At 34.9% G+C, this 17777-nt stretch overlaps 1 protein-coding gene across 2 annotated transcripts in view; it reads left to right on the forward strand.

Annotated features, from left to right (window-relative positions):
• ADAM10 (ADAM metallopeptidase domain 10) overlaps nucleotides 1-17471 on the forward strand; it is a 126690-nt gene extending 109219 nt beyond the window's left edge. Inside the window, exons 13-17 of one of the 2 annotated variants that reach the window (XM_054565359.1) lie at nucleotides 617-800; nucleotides 1476-1584; nucleotides 2062-2282; nucleotides 13360-13486; nucleotides 15208-17471. In XM_054565359.1, the coding sequence (XP_054421334.1) occupies nucleotides 617-800; nucleotides 1476-1584; nucleotides 2062-2282; nucleotides 13360-13486; nucleotides 15208-15302 (736 nt within the window). In that variant the 3' untranslated portion in view covers nucleotides 15303-17471. The remainder of the gene's footprint in view (nucleotides 1-616; nucleotides 801-1475; nucleotides 1585-2061; nucleotides 2283-13359; nucleotides 13487-15207) is intronic. The other variant, XM_054565358.1, reaches the window with a different exon arrangement.
• Nucleotides 17472-17777: the final 306 nt, after the last annotated feature.

Raw genomic sequence — 17777 nt, forward strand, 5'->3', positions numbered from 1 at the left:
GGCAGATTGAACTACTTGTAATTTGTGTTGTGGGTTTTAAAAAAAGACATGCAAAGGATGCTCAATAAAATACATTTTATTTAGTTCTTTAAAAGTAAGACTATTGTCTATATTTTTAGAATCTTAATTTTAAACATTTAAGTAATACGAAGTACATACAGTCTTATAACTTAATATCATATGATTACTTCACCTGTCAAATTACTTTGGTAGTAATTAATATAAGCAATAGAATATTGTTTATATACTTTTTAAATGGTTGGTATTTTTATCCTAGTTTTGATTTTAGCATGTAAATGTCAGGAAATTGATAAATTGAATAATGTATGATGGAACTATGAAAAACACTGGTAAGTTGCCTAGTACTATTTCTATTATTGCTTTTCACTAAAGGCAAAAATAGAGTAAGAACACCTTGCTTATAAAAATAAGACAATCATTTTTCTACACTTACTAGAATGTTGAAACTTAGTAATCTCTTATTCCAATATTTGAAATTGTATATCGGTAACATACCATTTAAAAAATGAAATTCATGATTTAAAAAATAGGACCATAGCTATATATAAAGGAAGTATTCTAGTGATTTTCTTTAATCATTTACTGTTTCTTCTAGTCCAAGCCAAGGTCCCTGTTGTACAGCACAGTGTGCATTCAAGTCAAAAACTGAAAAGTGTCGGGATGATTCAGACTGTGCAAAAGAGGGAATATGTAATGGTTTTACAGCTCTCTGCCCAGCATCTGAACCTAAACCAAACTTTACAGACTGTAATAGGCATACACAAGTATGCATTAATGGGGTAAGCATTTTATTTATATATTTTAAATTTAGTTTTATAAAACCTTTTTCAGAATAGTTGTTGACACTTAAAGTTGCTTAAAGTAATCTGGGTCCCTGTTTCAGTAATATTCCTATCTATTTCCCCACAAAGCTGTAATGTATTATATTGCTGGTGGCAGTCAATTAGTTCCTGACTTGCCTTTTATCTTTCCACTGTGTGTTTGATATTCTCGAGAGAAAAATAGTTACACAGCTAATCATATGATTTTGTACTGATTTTAACTTTCATAATAGCCTTTTTAATAGCCTAAACAGAAGAATGTGAAGCCTTTGAACCTTTTTTGGCTAAATGATCACTTTCTTCTACATGAGGAAAACCTCATTTTTCTCTTCTTATAAAGGAGCCATAATAACTAACATAAAATTGATGCTCATGTACTGACTTTTTCTATCTTTGCTTTTTGTAAAGATTTTTTTAAAGTTGTTTCCTTAAAAGATTTACTATCTTATTTGCACTTAGACTTTTTCAAATGTGTGTACATGATCCATTTCTGATACTGACCTATGCTTTTTTTTCCCAGTTTGTATTTCTACTTAATTATTTTAGCATTGGAGACTTATATCTGTCTATGTGAAGAAACAATAGACATGACTATATAGGGGTTAAATAATTGATGTTCTGTTTTTCTTTCAGCAATGTGCAGGTTCTATCTGTGAGAAATATGGCTTGGAGGAGTGTACCTGTGCCAGTTCTGATAGCAAAGACGATAAGGAATTATGCCATGTCTGCTGTATGAAGAAGAGTAAGGCTTTTAAAATACAAAAAGAGCATAAAATTTGTTTTGAAAACCTTGTTTCCTCCTGTATTTTAGGTGTTAAACTTCGATAAACACTTTGCACAGATAATTTACAACTAAACTTACCCTCTTGAGAAAAATTTTAAATGTAGCATAGTATTATGTTTCTACTGTTAGATCACTACAGTGTTTTTAAAATGATAAACTACACAAGAACCTGCCGGCTTTATGGCAGTAATTAATATAAACACTGTTAAAAGATTTTAAAGCTATTGTAGGTACTAAGTAAAGAGTTGCTGGTTATTTGCTTATATTGTAACATTTAAGGTGAATTAACCAATGGTGCTATCTAGCCTAACTAATGAAAGTCTGTACAACATGTCATGATAATGATTTTAGGCAGTTTCTTGTTTTCCTCCCTCCCTCCCCAACTGCCCACTAGGAAATCTGATCTTCAACTTGTATTTGGCACTTCTTTTCCAGTGGACCTATCAACTTGTGCCAGTACGGGGTCTGTGCAGTGGAGCAAGCATTTCATGGGTCGAACCATCACTCTGCAACCTGGATCCCCTTGCAATGATTTTAGAGGCTACTGTGATGTTTTCATGCGGTGCAGATTAGTAGATGCTGATGGTCCTTTAGCTAGGCTTAAAAAAGCAATTTTTAGTCCAGAGCTCTATGAAAACATTGCTGAATGGATTGTGGTAAGTATAGTTTTTATTGATAAAGAAACTTTATCTTAAAGTGTTTTGATCATAATTTTGCTTGGCCAGAGATCATCAATGTTATGATAAAAACACTTCTATTTATACTGGAATTACTTTATTTCAAGAATGATTTTTAAAGTTCAAATAGTCCTAGGTATTATAAAGTGATCAGAATCTCTGCATGTGTGTTGTTCATAGATTGGTTGGTAGGTGATGGGAGTCGTTCTGTTTTGCTCTACGCCCTAGTTCATGTCCTGGATGGGTTACTTCCACCTTTGGTACATATGAACAGGGCATTTTCATGGGAGTTATTCTTCGAGTTGCTTTGGAAGACCCTGCTTGGTTTTTATATTTCTGCCTTGCCTCAGTATGAGCCAGCTGCGGGCTCTACTTTGCTGAACAGGAGAGATGAAAGAGAAATTGGTGATTTTTTGAAGGTTTTCCCTGATGTTTCAATATAATTTCTTGGTCTTTATCTTGTCGATGATAGGAATGTTGAACAGGGTAAGATCAGGTACAGAACCTTTTGCAGATTTGTTAATGATTATGGATGTTCATTCCCACATAAATCTACTAAACTGTATTATTTTTAAATCCATATTCCTCCAAGTTGTACAGATGTTAAATTACCTGAAATTTTCTTAGAAGATTGCTGAGAATGACTACCTTAAGTCACTTAAATATTCATGTTTCTAGGTGATTACATTAAAATATAAGGAGGAAGATAGCAAGTGAAGTATTTGAGAATGTTCTATACCTGAACTGAATGAGTTTGCTTTGAAAATTGACTTAGAACTTACCTCTTCCCTTTTGCCTGCTCCGCAATTTTTCTCACCTGTTTTTGCGTGTGTTCAGGACTGCAGATGCCTCAAAAGCACATAAAGTTGTTTGTATGGATGTCATTCTTTTTGATACTCTAAGAATAATCGTCTTCAATAAAAATTTGAAATACCTGCAACATGAAAGTGTGTTTATTACACATCAGAAGAATAACACTTTGCGCATTAGAATATGTGGTTTTAGATATGTGATGACTAGTAGTGGGAGGATCATTGAAGTTGGATTTAGGGGACCTAGGTTTTAACCCAAATAATTGGGCAGTTAACCTAGGTCCCTTTACGACATGATATATTACTATTTTTGTACTACTATGCTTGGTGCTTAATAGGTGTTCAAAACAATATCTGTTAAAATTGAAGGTGCCTTAGGTAACTGTGTTGAAGTGGAACGAATATAGGCTTGGGAATTACACAAGGCTTCAGAACTGGCCTTTGTCAGTTCTGTGACTTTAAGTAGCTTACCTTGCTTGGCCTTTTACTTTCCTGTTTTTCAACTCAGATCCAATTCTTTTATTTTCTTTTTACAGATTCTCTCATTAATAATAAGTTGAGATCTGGTCTATTTGTCTACTGTAGAGGTCAATATGTTCCAAAAGAGAAATCTGATAATGGGGATCTCTGAGTTGTGTTTTACTGAGTATATGTTGTGGCAGATATTTTAGGTTTTTTATGTAGGCTATCATATAATCTAAAAACAGTATTTTTTTTTTTTTTGCTTTTTTTCATTATGTCTAATCTTGACTCTAGAATTTCAAAAACTCATTTCTATTAAAATATTTAATAGAAATGATCTTTTTCTATAAAGTATTTTTAAAACCTTTTTTCATATTTTAGATTTGAGGAGTCAGTGAAATGCTTCTTACAATGAATTAGCAATATGAAGTCTTTTCCTGTGCTCTGGAACTCATTAATCGGGCACTTTTAGGTGTATATAAGTTTGCCATGGATGTAGAATGCTTTTATTTTATATCATTGTTGACATCTACATGCCATTCTTTTTAGTGTGCTTCACAATGCCTTGAAGTACCACTAAGCTATTGGTTGCTGCATTAATGGGCATAAACATTACAATAACAAACATCCAGTCTCTAAAAGTCATTTGTCTCATTTGTGTTACCTTTAGAGTTCACTTAACATAGTAGAGTTTATTTTGCTACATAATAGCTCATGCTTTGGCCTTTCATCTGTCAGGAAAGTGTTCTTTTAGTTAGTAATACAGGTTATTAGGATGTTCTGGTGTAGGAAGCTATGAAAGGAATGACCAGTTAGTTTCTCTGACTTTCCTTTTCATTGGCCCCTTGTAGCTTTGTGTCTCCTTTCTGTTGCATTTTTTTTTTTTCCCCCCACTTGAAGGGTGGAGAGAAGGAACCTAAGCAGCTTAGTACTTCAGGGCTTGAGTTACTGACTGCTGCTGGTACCATGGTAATAAAGTGATAAATACTTTTACTTTGTTTTCTGGAGTAAAGTTGTTTTTGACAAAGTTTTGAACGTATTTCTCAAAATATATTTATTATATTTGTTGAGTACCTACTATGTATCTGTCTGGCCAGTCCATAAACCTAAACTCCTTTGGATTTATCAAGGAGTTAACAAATTCTTGAAAAGTTTGAGAGCATTCATCAGTAAATCTGTTAAGACCTGTATCATTATCTCCTTTTCTTTAAATGGGGGTTTGAGGGCATTGGTAATTCTTTTTCAGTTTCTCCCAGAGTTATTGATGTTCAGATTTTCTACATCTTTTGTGTTAGGTTTGACATTGTAGAAACCATCTTTGAGCTTGATTTTTTTTCAAATTTATTATTGTATTTTTTCCCTCCCTTTTAAAATAATTGCCTGTTACTTCGTGGCTTTTTGAATTTTATATATGTTCGGATTTACAGGAGTTTGGACATTTTAAATTTTTGTTTGGATAATAACCAACTGTGTTTCTCGTTTTTCAATTAATTCCTGCTCTCATGTTGCTGTCATTTTATGAACTTAAATATTGAGTACCTGGTGATCTTTTCTAATCCTCACACAGGGATATATTTATTGTTGTAAGAGTGAGAGGAAGGGTGGGGCAGAGACATTAATATGAGAAAGAAACATCAATCAGTTGCCTCCTGTATGGGCCCTGACTAGGGATCAAACCTACAACCTTTTGTTCTGCAGGTCAAAGCTTCGACCAGCTGAGCCACCCAGCCAGGGCTCTGGTATTCTTTATGAAAGATTTAGAGCAGTGTTTTCCAAGTGCTTCATAGAATACTGGTTCCATGGGATTAGTGGTCAAGTAAATATGGAAAACATCACCTTCTATAGTCCCTTCTTAGAGATTTGTGAGAATGTTGTGAGGAAGTCCTGCAATGAAAAAACCTTTTTAACTTTATTTTCAAACTTAACTGACCCTAGAAATCTTTCTTCATGCAAGTCTTATTAAACCTTAAATAGCCTTAGAAGTCACTTGGCGGGGCATTAAGAGCAGTAGTCCTTATTCTTGGCTGTCTGTGAGAATTACCTCAGGGTTAGACCCATTAATTCAGAATCGCTTGGGATGGGGCTTACGTATTTCTGATAAAGAGCCAGGATTGAGGACCAACCATTTATCTAGAACTGGGGTTGGCAAACAATGGCTCATGAGCCAAATTCAGCCCACTGCCTGTTCTGGTATGGCTCACAAGCTAAGAAGGTTTCATATTTTTAAGTAGTTATTAAAACTCAGAAGATAGTATAAAAATTATATACTCTTGAAAATATATGAAATTCAGATTTTAGTGTCCATAAATAGTGGTTTATTGGAACATGGCAACACCCATTTGGTTACATATTGTCTATGGCTGCTTTTGCACTTTGAGTAGCTACAACAGAGACTGTATGGCCCCACAAAGCCTAAAATATTTATCTGGACTTTTATAGGAAATGTTTGCCAACCGCTGACCTAGAGCTGTGGATCCAGTGTATAGTCTCCTTACCAGCAACATCAGCATCACCTGGGAACTTGGTAGAAGTGCAGATTATCAGGTCCCACCTTGGGCCCACTGAGTCAGTAGGCAGTAGTGCATGCTAAAGTTTGGGAACCGCTGTTTTCAATTTCTGCTATGTAGTAACTCCTTTCTAAAAGAATTGTAACGGAAAATTCCTACTTTGTCATTCCAATATGTTGAAAATGGAGGATGTCCAGGTTAGGGTCCTTCATTGCCTAATGGAATAGGCCTCATAACTCTCACTTATGCAACGTGAACAACAAAAATATAATGTTGTCACAGAACTTAGCATATGGTAAGGCTTCAGGATACATTTGTTAGATGAATGAAGCAGATTTCTAAAATGTCATTATTTATATGGAAAAGAATAAAAATTGTGTATATTCACTTTGAGGCTATAATGTTTTTAGATTTCTCTCAGTGGTATTTTATCATGCTAGCCCAGGCAGAGCTACAGTAACGAAACAATTAGTACCCAGTTGCTATACGCTTGGCAGGCTGGTATGAGGGGTTGGCACATGAGGTGATGAAGAATAGAAGAACATTTAGTCCCAGTCCAGACTAGAGTATCTTGAAGTGTAGGAAGGAAGCTCTGTGTCCTGGCAGGGTGGCATGATCAGTATCACTGTAAGGAGCTGACCCCACATGTTTTTCTGATCCGTAGGAAGTCTAGAGTGCGTTTGCTGAGAGGGAGAGTTAAACACTGGAACATTAACTGAAAGGTTTACATAGTTGACTTTTTCTGGGGATCTTTAAAAACAGTAAAGATTATTTAATGTCTGAAGAGACTTGAGTACTTGTCTTGCCCCTTTTCCCCTACAGTGTTTTTGGGTGATAACCTATTTTATCATTTTATTATCCTATAGGTCTTTTTTTTATTATTTGCATTGTTAAGTAAGAAACTGTTATAATTAGTATGTAACAAATTAGGCTGGTAAATTTTGCCCTTTTTTCATTTTTACTTTTTTCTACTTTTTGTTCTTTTGACCATATAATTGGCTGTTGAACAGTGTTTCTTGTGTAGAGTTATTTTCTCAAACTTAATTTAGTGCTTGCTGAATAAATGATAGTTCTTTTCTTTCAGACTATAACAGGTGGACAATTGTGATCTTTGCTTTTGAGCTAGAACACATATTTTACATTTACTTTCCTGGTTGGTATTCTTTTCCTTAATTTTATAGTACATGTAAAAGAGAAGACATGATTTAGCATTTAATACACTCTCTGACCATTTTTTTAAAGGGAGCATTAAAAAATTCTCTCAGCTAAAGGTGCCATACCTGCTAACACTCTCAGACACACCATTGTTTTGTTTAGTTTTTCTTGCTATCTTCTATCCACAGTGTTATGTTTTCCCAGGCACTAAACTCGGAAAAGCTATCACTGTCACTAAAACACCTCAAGCTTTGGCCTTGTGAGATGTGTAGTTATTTTAGAGAAACTGGAGTAAGGCCAAGAGTGGTGCTAGAAGGAACTGGAAGTTCTCAAGGACTTGGCTGCTATATTTTAGTAAATACCTATTGATCTAGGCTGAGACTAGGTCTTTTGACTTTTTTTTCTACAAAATTATAACCATTATTAATCCAGGTCTTGTCTCACCAGTCTGCTTGTTACTGCCATAATACTTGCATCTTTCTAAAAAGACTATATAGGTACTGAAAAACTAGCATCAGAGCTATGAAAACCACAATTTTTTATGCGCTGTCTTTGTTGTAAGAGCCTTGTTATATTTTTTGTACATGTGGACAATCTAGAAATAATAACTGAGCTGTTAGAAGCGTTTCAAAAAGTCAGTCTGGAATAATGACTTGCAATAACTAGTTCAACACGTACTTTTTTGTGGGTTAGGTACTGACTTCTTTGTAGGATATAAATTCAAGGATCTCTCAGCCCAGTTTGGGAGAGAGAAGACAAGTGCATAGAAACATATTTTCAGTTCTGTGTGGTGTTTACACAGAAAATAGGAGAAACTATTTGGGGAAGATCTCTTTTAGGAGGTGAGGCCAAAGCTAAGTTCTTAAGGACCAGTAGAAGTGGAAGGTACAAATTAATGTTTTATGAAGAGGGAGTCCCTGAAAAAATCACAGAAATACGAATTTTTTTAATAATTTTTTTTTCCTTTTGAAAAGTGTGATTATCCTTTTGTTTTAATTGACAGAGTAATATATTGGAAAGTGTACCTTCTTTTTACTCTGGAGCCTAGTCTTCTCAAGATGTGTTTTTTTGTGCATTCTTCAGAAACTGTTTATACCATTTTAAGAATATATATTTTTAAAAAATAAGTGAAATCATATATATACTTTGCAGCACCTTATCGTGGGTTTGTTTTTTCCTTTTCTCCCACTTAATGGTCTATTTTGGAGATCTTTGGTGGGAAGATTATGAAGAGTTTTGAGTAGAAGAGTGACATAGTCAATTCCACTTTTTAGGTAGTTGTAATACTGATGACAAGGAGGAAGATGGTTTTGAGCAGGGAAGACTGGAAGGAAGGAAATGTGTTAGAGAATATAATGAACACTAGGAATAAAAGTGTATCTCTCTCATAACAGAAATAGCCAATTTGCCCGAAAGTAGTAGGAAGACCCTTGACCCTTTATGACTGTGGATTAGATCACATTAGAGATGATACTGCCTACCAGAGGGTATTTGGAAATGTACAGTAGATGTCAAAGTAACTGAGGGATTGTACTGGCATTTGATGAATGAGGGCGAGGGATACTCAACCTCTTGCATTGCTCAGAAGGTCTTGTACCACAATGCCAGTATGTCTACACTGAGTATGAAGCACTGATCTGCATCCTAATCACTGGTGTGCTTGTTTAAAATGTAGTTGGTTGGACCTTCCACCAACCAAAACAACTGAATTGGAATCTGTAGGGTTGTGGCTTGAGAATCTTATATTTTAATGAACACATGAAATAATTCTTAGATCTACTCAGAAATGGGAAACTTTTTTTTACCATGTGAGTCCTGATTATTTGAGCAGCTCTTCCCAGTTATAGGACTCCTCTTTCTAAAGCCAACCAGATACTCTCGGCTTCCCCCAAAACTCTAAGGTAAGTAGTAAGATAGATAGAACTAAGGAGCTAATGTTGAATGGTATCCATTCAACGAATGTCCTGTATGTGGATATAGAACAGGGTTGACAAACTGTGGCCCATGGGTCAAATCTGGTCTACTCCTGCTTTTGTAAATACATTCGTCCCTCAGTGTCCATAGGGGATTGGTCCCAGTACCCCGCCCCCCCGGCAACAGCACCAAAATTTGCAGATGCTCAAGTGCCTTATTTAAAATGGCATAGAGCAGTGCATACAGTTGGCCGTCTGCATCTGTGGATTGAAAATAGTACTGTTTTCAATCTGGTTGATTGAATCCGCAGATGGGGAACCCATGGATAAGGAAGACTGACTGTAACGTATATCCCTACTCATTTGTTTGCCTGTTATCTATGGCTGCTTTTGCACTACAGTGACATAAATGAGTAGTTGTGACAGAGACCGTATGGCCTACAAAGCCTAAGATATTTATGTGGCCCTTTTATTAAAAAAAATTTGCTGGCCCCTGGTAGAGAGACCAGTAGCTCTCAGTTTTGGATGCATAATGAAGTCACCTGGGCAGCTTTAATAAAATTACTGATGTTAGGGTCTCACCCCTATCCTGTTTAGGTCTGGGATTTGATCTGGGTATATGAGTTTTAAAAGCTTTCCAGGTGATTCTAACATGCAACCAAGGTTGAGAATCGCTGGTATAGAGACGGAAGATAACATATGGCAGTACAAGCTGGTGATGTGGGTTCTTTATGTATTTTACTAGGTCAGAGTGTCAAAAATCCATACAGTGGAGGTAGGAGAAAATCTTGCTTCATTAAATGCCATATTTAAAAGTTCTGGATGCCAGGGACAGGACAGAAGCTGTGCTTGTAGTTCTTCATATGATAGTAGACAAAAATGAAAAGAGAAATCAACCAGCACTTGACAGACTGAGGGCAGGCCTTATATCCTGCCTTTTGATAAATAATGGGTTTATTATTTGAGGATGAATAAAACAAAACAAAAAAACAACAGGAGACTACAGAAAATTTATGCAATATGGGAAAGGGGATATTACCTAAAGACTCACAGGGAGAACCATTCTCTGAAAATTATTTTCTATAGAAACCCAAAGAAAATTTTAGGAAACTATCTGGCAATCTCAGTGGGATATAAAAAATGTCTCTGAAGAGTAGATTGTAAACGTATGGTTTCCAAGCCGGATTCAGCTGGGTAAACTTGTCTTATATGGTCTATATATTGTTTTTAGAAAATTTGAATGAGTTGCCAATATTTAAAAATAGACTTCACATAAAAATTTAGATTTGTAGCTTCTCTTGAAAAATAAATCAGCAATAAGGCAATTCAGCAATAGGCCTTACTCTTTTCCTGAAGAGTTCATTTCTTAAGCCATTAGGTAAGATCAAGCAAGGGTTGGGGAGCTGTAGTGGCACAGAGCAGGGTTTTGGAGCCTGACCTGAGTGGGATGGGGATGGAAAGGGAAGAAGCCAGGATGGGCTGTTAGAGCCCTGTTGAGGGGTAGCTGGCTTGGGATGTCAGAGTACAAATACTGTGGGGAGGGTGTCTGCGTAGGAGGGGCAGGTCTAGAAAGAACCAGGGCTCGATAGAGAAAGGGCTGATTCCTGGGCTGGGTCAGGGAAAGAAGATGAACCTAGAACTTTTACTTTGTGTCAGAAAGTAAAGTGCTCAAAGGATCAAAGGATTGTGGGCCATGTCCAAAAGACACAGTAATAATAATGTATTATAACTCATTGAGTAAAATAGGAAACCATGAGGGAATAAATAAATGAATAAATTAAAAGTTTGATGAAGAAAAGGATATTTACATAGTCCCAAATTATGTTCCTAAAAAATATTCATTGACTATAAATGAGTTGAGTATCTTTATGATAAAGTTTGGCAAATAGCACCTTAATCAAGGGATCAAGTTAACATCGCCAATAATGAGATCATGCATCCCCTGATAGATAGGATGCAGTGGGAAGTAGAAAGCCTCATCTCTGTGGTATTCTTACCAAAGATGCTATGACCGGAATCTAATCATAAGGAAACATCTAAGAAATACAGATTGAGGGCTATTTTGATACAAAGTAACTGGCCTATAATCTTCCAAAGTGTCAAGGTTATAAAAACCAAGGAAAGACTGGCAACTTTCCAGACTGCAGGATACTAAAGAAACATGGCAGCTAAATGCAACACAGTTCTGAATTAGATGGCATGGGAACAAATGGCAAAACTTGAGTAGGGTGTAAGGATTAAATAGCAGTAATGTATCAGTGTTAATTTACTGATTGATTATTCCATTGTGGCTATCTAGGAAAACGCCCTAATGTAGAAACCATATGCTAAAATGTTCAGGTGTAACAAGGCATCATGCTAACAACGTACTCTCAGTTGGTTCCAGTTTTTAAAAAGTTATTTGTATTATATTTGCAACTTTATAAGTTTGAAATTTGTTTAAAATTAAACAAATTTATATATGTATAAGAAAGGCTTTATGCACATTTGGAAAAGTGGGCCAGGGGTATTTTGTCACAGCATGAATTTTTATTTTAGTTTCTATTACTTTAATTACATTGTCACAGCTGGATAAAGAAAACAGTATAGAAGTTGTAGGCTGTTTGTTATAAGGCCCCAGATGGTAGAAAATCTTCTTAAATGAGATTTTTATTTGCAATAATTAACAATAACTATATATGTATTATAACAATCTGTATTAAGCCAATGTGAAGGTTCATAGTTTTAAAGTTGTGACTGTTTTGTACATGGTATCTTAAAATTTGAATATTTTGAGTTGCAAAATAGACTTATAATTTATTAAGAATGGCAACAGTAATTTTTCTATAAATTATACCAGTTTTTAGCCAATTGATTGGTTTAATCTGATTTAAGTTGGAAGTATAAAAAAATTTTTTTTAAATTATACTCTGTTCAGGATTACAAGCGACCAGGTGGAAGTAAAATTTTTAGTCCCTTCTTAGATTGGGTAAAGTTTGCCTGCTTCTAGAATATGTATATCATTCCACTTTTAACATTAAAAAGACCATTAACCTTTAAATAAATGAATATTATATAACAGATACTGTGATATATATGTATATATAATACAGTGAAAATTAAGATATATAAAAATGATTTTAGAATAGTAGTCTGGGTCTTAAATCACAAATGAAGTAGAATAACAGGAAAAGGGGGTGTCAACAAAAGGTAAAATTTTAGTCTTCAATAAGTAGAAAAAATAGAGTATAAATTCCATTGGTAGAATTTATAGTATTGAGTTAGCCAAAAAGTTTGTTTTTTTTTCTGTAAGATGGCTCTAGTAGCACTTAGTTGTCTTCCACATCATTTGAAACAATTTTATTAGATTGTATTGTGACAGCTGTTATATCAGCTTGCATTAAAAAAAAAACTTATCACTGGTTAATTTTTGTGTAGCCATTTTAATATTGAAGATGGAAGAAAATATGCAACATTTTTTGGCATATTATATTTGATTATTTCAAGAAAGGAAGAACCCACAACTTAAAGGCAAAAAAAGATTTGTACAGTGTATGGAGAAGGTAATTGAACATGTCAAAAGTGGTTTGCAAAGTTTTGTGCTGGAGATTTCTTGCTGGATGATGCTCCATGGTCAGTTAGACCAGTTGAAGTTCATAGCAGTCAAATTGAGCCATTAATTGAGAACAATCAGTGTTATACCACATGAGAGATAGGTGACATACTTAAAATATCCAAATCAATAAAGGTACTGGTGAATATGGAAAATGTCTTTTATTTTATGGAAAAAAATCATACGGACTTTTTGGCAAACCTAATAATATACCTTCAAGTCAGTGGAGAGTATAAAAGCAAACAAAACATAGTCTGTGTGTATAGTAGGCCAAATAGAGGGAAATATTTAAACCAGAGAATATTTAATAACATGGGAAGATACAATACAAACTCTGTGCAGGCTGACCCCAGTTTTGTGGGACTGAAAGGAAAATAAGATTTGAGTGGTTTCCTCTAGGAAGTGAAGTTATGGCTGATTTTTGTTTTCTCCTCTATCCTTTTTTATACTTAAAATTAATATGTATGTGTTTATATATGATATCTGTACAACTCCCAACCAACAAATGTTCTTTAAAAAGTAAAATGTAATATAGTCTATTCTGTATTTTATACAATATAAAATATTCTAAAATATTTTGTAGTGTTTTCAGTAGAAAAATCTGTTTATTTCTAGGCTAATTGGTGGGCAGTATTGCTTATGGGAGTTGCCCTGATCATGTTAATGGCTGGATTTATTAAGATATGCAGTGTTCACACTCCAAGTAGTAATCCAAAGTTGCCTCCTCCTAAACCTCTTCCAGGTAAGACAATTTGAGCAAGATATATATTTTTATAACACAGAACCATTCAGCAGGTAGAATTGAATTATAAGTAAGTCTTTAGAAACTGATTTTATAGTGCTTTCTCATTGAGAATGGGTTTACTGGATGAATTAGTTGATTTTTAAGTGTTTTTTAAAAATCCAATCTAGCTAATGGCTGCCAGTTTAATGCTAATCTACCTTGAGCATCTAAAACCATTTAGACCTAGAAAGTTTTATTTTTGCTTGATACTTATTCTCTCGTTTTCATATTGTAAAATCTTCTGTTTTTGTTTTAAATGATTGGTCTTTCTATTCTAATAGCTATGCTTCTGTTACTGTTTTTAATGTTCATACCCATCAAATATTTTCTGATACATAAGCTCATTTTTCCTAGGAATGAGCTTCTGGGGAATTATGGGAGAGTCTTAGGGTGGAGGCTTTTAGTCATCAAATGACCATTCTTCATCTCTGAAAATAACTCCTAAGGTTTGGTCTTCACCTTTGATCTTTCAAGGAGACAGAGAGGTGGGAGGATTTAGATTAGCTCCAGGGATTCACACCAGAAAAGGGGTAGGGAGCAGCTGCTCCAGGTTTTTTAGTCCCCATCTATTTCTCCCTCACCTTCCCCAAAGGATCTGTGGCTTCTATGCTGCCCTCAGGTCTCCTGGAGGACCAGCACTCTGTTCTGTAGGTTTGGGGCAGACACTGTCTCAGGGCAGTGGCGGAGGAGAACCAGAGCTAAAAGACAGCAGGTCCCTCTTTGACCTACCAGACTTCTCTCGAAGCCTCTTGCCTCAGGCCAAATTCACTACTCTACAGAAAGCAGATTTAAAACTAAGGGTTTCTTACAGTTTTCTCCATTTTCTCTCAGTTGTTCCCCTGTATTTACCTATTTTGGGGCAGGAGAGCTTAGCATTCAAGCTTGGATAGTATAATGGTGAGAATCAGAGGAAATCTGATGTTTATGTCATTGCTTTTCATAAATTTACAAGGTTTAGTCCTCTGGAATTTGTGTCAGTTTCTTACGGATTTCCAAGGGCCCCATGGCACTTTTTAGATTTGTTCTAATTATGGTCCCATTCAGTGAAACAGTCCTTCTACTTGATTTAACTTGAAGCAAAGTCTACCTTTAAAACTTAAAAAGAAAAGTCCTTAGCTGCCATTTATTGAACCCTCGAGAAGAGTTTCGAAAGCACTTTTACATGAATTATCATATCACCCTCACAATAGACTGTGAACTAGTTATTATCCCTGTTTTATAGACAAGGGATTTGAGTTGCAGAGATTAAATCATTTGCTCAAAGACATTCAGTACTTTCTTTGTCATGGATCTTGTCGTCAGAGTCCATATTAGTCTAATAAATTGTGGCTGTTGAGCACTTGAGAGTGTCTAGTCTTAGTTGAGATGTTGTAAATATAAAATACATATCAGACTTTGAAGACTTAGTATACAAAAATGAATGAAATATTTCATTAATTTTATCGATCACATCTTGAAATGACTATTTTGGCCATTATGGGTTAAGTGAAATAAAAATATGAACATTATTTTATGTTTTCCCTTTTTTCCCTCATGGCTACTGAAAATTTGAAATTACATATATGACATTTCTGTTGGATAGTACCATTCTAGAACCTTTCTTATTGATATGGCAGCTTTGTTTTTAAAGATTTTAAAGCTCAGGGTAAATCTATTTTACTTTTGTTTGTGACTCACAGGCACTTTAAAGAGGAGGAGACCTCCACAGCCCATTCAGCAACCCCAGCGTCAGAGGCCCCGGGAGAATTATCAGATGGGACACATGAGACGTTAACTGCAGCTTTTGCCTTGGTTCTTCCTAGTGCCTACAATGGGAAAACTTCACTCCAAAGAGACACCTATTAAATCATCCCCAAACTAAACCCTCACAAATAAGAGTTGAAGAAAAAAATGGCAAGAGAGCATGTCCTCAGACCAGGTGGAATTACTTAAATTTTAAAGCCTGAAAATTCCAATTTAGGGGTGGGGGGTGGAAAAGAAACCCAATTTTCTTATGGACAGATATTTTTAACCTAATGGCACAAAGTCTTAGAGTATTGTTATGTGCCCTGTGTTCCCTGTTCTTCGTTGCTGCATTTCTTCACTTGCAGGCAAACTTGGCTCTCTATAAACTTTTATCACAGATTGAATTATATATATATATATTTTTTTCAACTGCCAGTCAAGGCTAGGAGGCTCGACCACCTCAACATTGGAGACATCACTTGCCAATGTACATACCTTGTTATATGCAGACATGTATTTCTTACGTACACTGTACTTCTGTGTGCAATTGTAAACAGAAATTGCAATATGGATGTTTCTTTGTATTATAAAATTTTTCCGCTCTTAATGAAAAATTACTGTTTAATTGACATACTCAGGATAACAGAGAATGGTGGCATCCAGAGGTCCAGGATTCTGTAATGCTTTACACAGGCAGTTTTGAAATGAGAATCAATTTACCTTTTTTTTAATGATGGAGTTGGCTCTGATACTCATTTTGTCTTTATCGAATGGCTGCTAAGAGCACATGAGTGACTATGCTGAAGAACACAGTTAAGTGTTGTGCAAACTGGACATATGCAGCATACTACTTCAGAGTTAGTTCTTTATGTAAGTGTCTGATTTCTGCTTACTTATTTTAAACTTTCTAATTCAGTTCCATTTTTGAATCGATAGGTGACATTTTATTCATGCTTCTGTAGAAATTATGTCAATGAAATGATTCTTTTTATTTGTAACCTCTTATTTGTGTTTTTCATTATCTAAAGTATGCTAATTATGTTGTTGGTTTTTGATATGGAAAAGAAAAGCTGTGTCTTTGTTTTATCAAAATATTCGAACTTTTTTTTAGCATATCATCACTGATTATTGGTAACCACTAAAGAAGAGTGATTTGCTCAACTAGTAGTTAATATTACTGATAGGCCTTCTAACATTTTTTTTCCCTAAAATATTTTAACAACAATGGAGGTGAAACAGCACAATGTCCCATTCCGAATTATTTTTTAAACTGATGTAAATAATTGGCTTTTTAAAGAAAGCAAAAACATTTAATGCATTAACAGGCTTATTGCTATGCAGGAATGGAAAGGGGCATTACAAGAATATTTTAAGCTTGTGACATATTTATTGCTTCTGTTTTCCAACTACATCACTTAAATTAGACGTAAATGGCTTTGATTTTCCTGGCTTCACGTAGGAGGCAAATTTAGGGAAAGTTGAAAAAATTTGTGTTTTGACTTCTTTTTTTCTTTTTTTTTCTTAAGAGTATAAGGTTTACACAATCATTCTCATAATGTGACACAAGCCAGCAAGGCCAAAAATGCTAGAGAAAATAATGGGATCTCTTCCTTGTAAACTTGTACAGTATGTGGTGACTTTTTTCAAAATGCAGCTTTTTGTACATGATTTAGAGACAAATTTTGTACATGAAACCCCAGATAGACTATAAATAATTCTAAACAAACAAGTAGTTAGATATGTATGTAATTGCTTTTAAATCATTTAAATGCCTTTGTTTTGGACTGTGCAAAGGTTGAAAGTGGCTTTGCATTTCTAAAATGGTGACTTTTATTCTGCAAGAGTTCTTAGTAACTTTTTGAGTGTGGTAGACTTTGGAACATGTACTTTTTTTTGCTTGTAATGTTATCCTGTGGTAAGGTTTTTGGCAGGTACACACTGCCCTATTTTATTTTGAGTCTAAGTTAAATGTTTTCTGAAAAGAGATACATGCACTGAACTCTCCATGGCAAATCAAGATGTGGTAAAGCAAAAGGATCAAGACAAATGAAATCTAATACTACTGTCAGTTTAATGTCCACTGTGTTTTATACAGTATCTTTTTGTTCACTTTGGAAATTTTTACTAAAAATTACAAAAAATAAAGTATTGTGCAAAGATGTAAGGTTTTTTGAAACTTGAAATGCATTAATAAATAGACTTGATGAAATCATTTTAAAGGTTCCATTCTCTTTGAACTCAGAACTGCCAAAAGAAGCTTCCCACAGGCAGCTTTTCCTTACTAAATGGAAGAGATTGTTAAGTAGAAAGGGGGTTGTCTTTTTCCATGCAAGTACAGATACCTGTGTTCCTAGTTAGGAGTCCATGTAAAAAAATTATGATTGGATATCTATCTACTCACTGAACATTTTAAAAACCTGTTAACTAATTTCAGCTGTGTTACATTATTCCCAATCACTATTCAATGTGTTTCAAAGTGTCTTGGTGGAAGAGCTAACATTTTGGAAACTGGTCTTACTGACAG

The sequence above is a fragment of the Pteronotus mesoamericanus genome, unplaced genomic scaffold, assembly GCF_021234165.1.
Source record: "Pteronotus mesoamericanus isolate MK-2021 breed Mesoamerican mustached bat unplaced genomic scaffold, CSHL_Meso_final contig_164, whole genome shotgun sequence".
NCBI classification, from domain to species: domain Eukaryota; kingdom Metazoa; phylum Chordata; class Mammalia; order Chiroptera; family Mormoopidae; genus Pteronotus; species Pteronotus mesoamericanus.